The following is a 4,252-nucleotide window of genomic DNA, read 5'->3' as shown; positions in this document are numbered from 1 at the left end:
AAGTAGAACCGTTTTCTCGAATAAAGGGAGTTTTACACGAGCACAGGAAATGATGCAAATACATTTCAAAGTGATCGCACGAAATAAAGTAAGACCTTTATAACTTGCCTAAGTGCAACCATAGTTGCCCTGGCATCCACAGCAGTGGCTGGAACATCTGTGGTTGCTCTCTTAGTGGTAGTTGGTTGGGCAACAGTGGAAGATGTATTTGTTTTTTTGTTGTTTTTTTTTTCAAAATTGTGGCTATTCTTGTACCAGTAGTTGACTGAGTGACACTGGTTGCTTTTAGAGTAACTGTTGTAGTTGTTGGAGCTACTGTGGTTGTTGGAGGTAGTTGTTTGAGCATTGGTAGGGGTGTGATCTTGCTCACCTAAAACTGCACTGTGACGTTCAAATTCAAAAAGAAAGAAGAAAAAGGTGGGTGGGGCAGAAAAACTCAAAACGTGTCTGCAGGACACATGCAAATGCAGCCTATTTACACATTTTAGGGTTAACCGTGTGTGGAGGAGGTCAGTGGTGACCAAGCAACAGGACTACAGCAGGTCAGCGATCATTGCCTCCATGTGTTTGTGTTTGTGTTCAGGGCACACACAGTATTGATAATTACACATGTAAGGCTAATTAATAAAATCAGTCCCTACTGGCTGACCAATAAAATTTCTTTAATGTAAGAGAAAACCTTTTAGGGGAAAGCCTGTGTTTAAAGTTAAAAATATATATATATCTGAAAAAAATTGCTATACATAGTTGTCCTGTTGTGTTTAAAGTTTAAAGATTAATAATTTCCCTTCATAATGTAATAGTTCTGTGAAGCTGTTGAGGTTGTTTTTTTGTTCCATTAAATTTGCTTTAATTTTTATAATCTGATTTTTTCATAAACTTTTGTTATTTTTAATCGTGTCATTAAATCCATGTACGTTAAACACTGATTATGTTTTAGAAACAGATAAAAATCAAGTCCCGGGCTAAATTTCAACCCCAAGCGCTCTGCAATCTGGAGCTGAACATCATGTAAAAAAGGGACATTTTTGTTTTTCTTTCATTTTTTGCTCTCTGACTCCATATAGAAAACAACCACCTCACCTTGACATTCTGGTAAATTAAGTTTACCTTTATTATATTGATAGTCATACAGAAAAAAAAGAAAATTAGCAAAATACTTTCAGAATACTGAGTACAGAATATTTATGTGTGATAAATATAACAAAAAGAAAAAAGAAAAACTAGACAATCATACGGGACATTGATCAGACAGTTTTACAATATTCATTGAGAGAGAAATCTTAAGGATTAGCTAAACAGTCTCTGACCTAAATAGTCATTCATTAAATAGTCCTTCATGTTACCTTTCAAAATTATAAATTATATTAATTTACCATAATAATCAAGTTTATGTAAATAAATAAGAAAGAACTGATAGGAACAAACTTGAATAGACTGACAATCCAAATAAACACAGTCACTGTTATACAGCATCAAGTTTCAATAAATGTTTTTAAAGTTTTAAAGTGTCGTGAGTAAATTTTTACAATGTCCTTCTTCACACCAGTAAGATTTGATATTTTCCAGCACATCATTCTCTGGAAACCAGCAGAGACGTTATTGCTGGTTTGAAAGAAGCCATGACAGCAGGACCATGCTGAGTGCAGTGATGAGGCTGATGTTGTGGCTTACTCCACTTGATACCGCTGCAAGTGAGGAAAACAAGACACATGACTTTATTTGAAAAAAAAAAAATGCTCCTCTGTTATATAGCAGATTTTGTATCATTACAATGCTAACTTATTTTTATTTGAATGTAATTTATCTTACGTGTGTCATCCACAAGAATAGAAGCGGTGTCGATGTTGAAAGCTGTGACGTTCGAAGCTGCTTTCAGCAAAACCTCTGCAATTTGAATGTTGGTCGGTAGAAACGCTGCTGAAAATTTAAGGTCCATGTTGTTGATAATTGATCCGTTGCTAAAAATGAAACAAAATATCAGTTAATTTGTCCAAGTGTATATTGAACAATGTTTAAAATTGTCTGCAAATCATACCTGAATGAAGTTACAATGAAGTCGCGTAACGTAGAAAACTCTCTCTGGAAGAGCGGTTCAAGCTGCAGGAAGACAAAGAAAATAATCTTTTCTAAATTATAGTTGAAATTTTTATACATGTGTATCATTCATCCAAATCCTGAAATTACATCAAATATCAATTTTTCCTATGTTAGTTTGGGAAAAAAAATCATGATAAAGAATGACTTTTTGTGTATGTGTGGTATTTCATTGATATTAGATATTACTAACTTTTGCTAAAGGAAAATGTGAATTCACAAACTGTAGAAACATCGCTTTAACCAATTTATTGTTCTGCATATCACAAAGTGTGTTTCTTTAAATAAATAATTAACCAACAAGGCTCCACAGAAGTTGGTTAAAGGATAATTGTATAACTAAACAATTTGAATCATAATTTGATATTTTAAAAGTGTCATCAGACTATATGACACCCAGTTCTGAGTGAGTTTAAGATTACATTTACCCTGGACTTATTTATAGATACAAATATATCCATAAAAGCATACATAGTTGTTAATTTTTTTATTCATAATTTGACACTTATAATTGTATTTTAAATGTTTATATCACGTAAATTTTTATTTATATTTACCAGTATTTGACACTTTAGATGGGAAAGGCTTGTCAACAAATAAATAGCTTCCATTTCAGGATCCAGAAAGTATGTTCTAATTCTAAATCAGGGAATAAATCTACACCATACAGGGCAAGAGTTTTTTTTCTAACAACCCTTGCACTCCTGTGGTATAGAAATTTGTTTCTTTTGTTCAATTTTAATGTTTTGAATACAAAATAATTTAGACATGTTTGTACAGCTTTATGGTTCTGTCTCACAACAAATATCAACTTGAAAGTGTTGTTTGTTAAAGCTCTTTGAGAAATATTTTACTATAAGCCGAAATAAGACTTACGTTTGACTTTATAAGTGCAGCTCGATTTTTAAATGCGGCAGATGATGGGTTCAGCAAGTCAGTGGTGAAGGTCTCACCAAGAGACCTAAAAGTCAGTTTCCTTGTGACTGTTGCCTCCACAGTTGGAGGTATTTTGGTTGTTGGTTTAACTGTAGAAGATGGAGTTGTGGTTGAGTTTGGAGCGATGGTAGTTTCTGTTGAATTTGTAGTGGGCAGTGTGGTTGGCAAAGGTGTGCCTGTCAGAAAAAGAAAAGGAAAATGACAATGCTGCTTAAATAAAAACTTACATTGCTCTGTTTCTGTGGAATGTTAGACCATGTTTACTTACGTAATACTTGGACAGAACCAGGTGAAAATGGCACATTCAAGATAGTGTTGTTAGAGTGTGAGTCTATAGCAGCTGCTAATGTTTTTTGTACATCTTCGTTCCTGGGGAGTTCCACAAGTGGTGTGGTTTTGTTAAACTCAAGCCCAACTTCTGCTTCAGTGGCATTCATTCGAATTCGGGATGCTAAAGGAACTCTGCAACATAAACATGAAAAACAAACAAGTTCAGAAAAACATATATCCATTTTGTTATTTGTAAAAAAATAAATAATGAATCTTACCTAAATGCAATGACATAACTGCGGATGAAGAGGGCTCCAAAAGCTTCCTTGTAGAGCATGTCAAACTGTAGGACAAAAGATTAAGTAAAATGATGAGAATATTGTTTAACTGAATATTTGAATTGAATGTCTGATAAGATGACCACAATGATACATTTTACTATGGCACTTACTACTGCTGTGATCCTTTGTGCAAGATTCTTAAATTTTGGGCTCTTTTCATCTTTGAGATCTTCATCAAATGGTTCGAAAACAACCACTCCAACATGAAACACTGGAGCAGGAGGTTCAGTTGTGGTATTTGCCTCAGTAGCTGGAATTGTTTGAATAGCTGTGGTTTGGTTTTGAGTAGATGGCATTAAGGTTGGTTTAGATATTGTGGTTGATATTGTAGTGGTTGGAGCAAATGTGGTGATGGTGGGAGCTGCTGTTGTGGTTGGAGCAGATGTTGAATCGGTTGGAGCTGCTGTGGTTGTGGTTGGAGCAGCTGTAGTTATGGTTGGAGCTGCAGTGGTTGTGGTTGGAGCAGCTGTTGTTATGGTTGGAGCTGCAGTGGTTGTAGTTGGAGCAGCAGTTGTTGTGGTTGGAGCAGCTGTAGTTGTGGTAGGAGCAGCAGTGGTTGTGGTTGGAGCAGCTGTTGTGGTTGGAGCAGCTGTTGTTGTGGTTGGAGC

At 35.2% G+C, this 4,252-nt stretch overlaps 1 protein-coding gene across 1 annotated transcript; it reads right to left on the bottom strand.

Moving 5' to 3' along the window:
* Positions 1-1,290: 1,290 nt before the first annotated feature.
* Positions 1,291-4,239, bottom strand: LOC129354907 (uncharacterized). Its single transcript, XM_055024458.1, has 7 exons — positions 3,755-4,239; positions 3,582-3,646; positions 3,302-3,495; positions 2,974-3,209; positions 2,039-2,100; positions 1,813-1,961; positions 1,291-1,688 (listed from the first exon to the last, which is right to left on the bottom strand). Exons 1-7 carry the CDS (start codon positions 3,938-3,940, stop codon positions 1,600-1,602), a joined length of 981 nt encoding a protein of 326 aa, XP_054880433.1. The 5' UTR covers positions 3,941-4,239; the 3' UTR covers positions 1,291-1,599.
* Positions 4,240-4,252: the final 13 nt, after the last annotated feature.

Source organism: Poeciliopsis prolifica, unplaced genomic scaffold, assembly GCF_027474105.1.
Source record: "Poeciliopsis prolifica strain line A6 unplaced genomic scaffold, Auburn_PproV2 SCAFFOLD120, whole genome shotgun sequence".
NCBI classification, from domain to species: domain Eukaryota; kingdom Metazoa; phylum Chordata; class Actinopteri; order Cyprinodontiformes; family Poeciliidae; genus Poeciliopsis; species Poeciliopsis prolifica.
Note: the sequence above shows the minus strand (reverse complement) of the source record. Positions and strands in the feature narration are given on the sequence as shown.

Bases quoted from the DNA above. Each gene is read 5' to 3' on its own strand.
- LOC129354907 (XM_055024458.1), bottom strand. From the start codon at position 3,940: ATGCCATCTACTCAAAACCAAACCACAGCTATTCAAACAATTCCAGCT. The intron at 2,101-2,973 runs GTAAGTCTTATT...GTCTTCCTGCAG, and splicing joins CTGCACTTATAAAGTCAAAC to CTTGAACCGCTCTTCCAGAG. The intron at 1,689-1,812 runs GTAAGATAAATT...CCTCACTTGCAG, and splicing joins TATTCTTGTGGATGACACAC to CGGTATCAAGTGGAGTAAGC.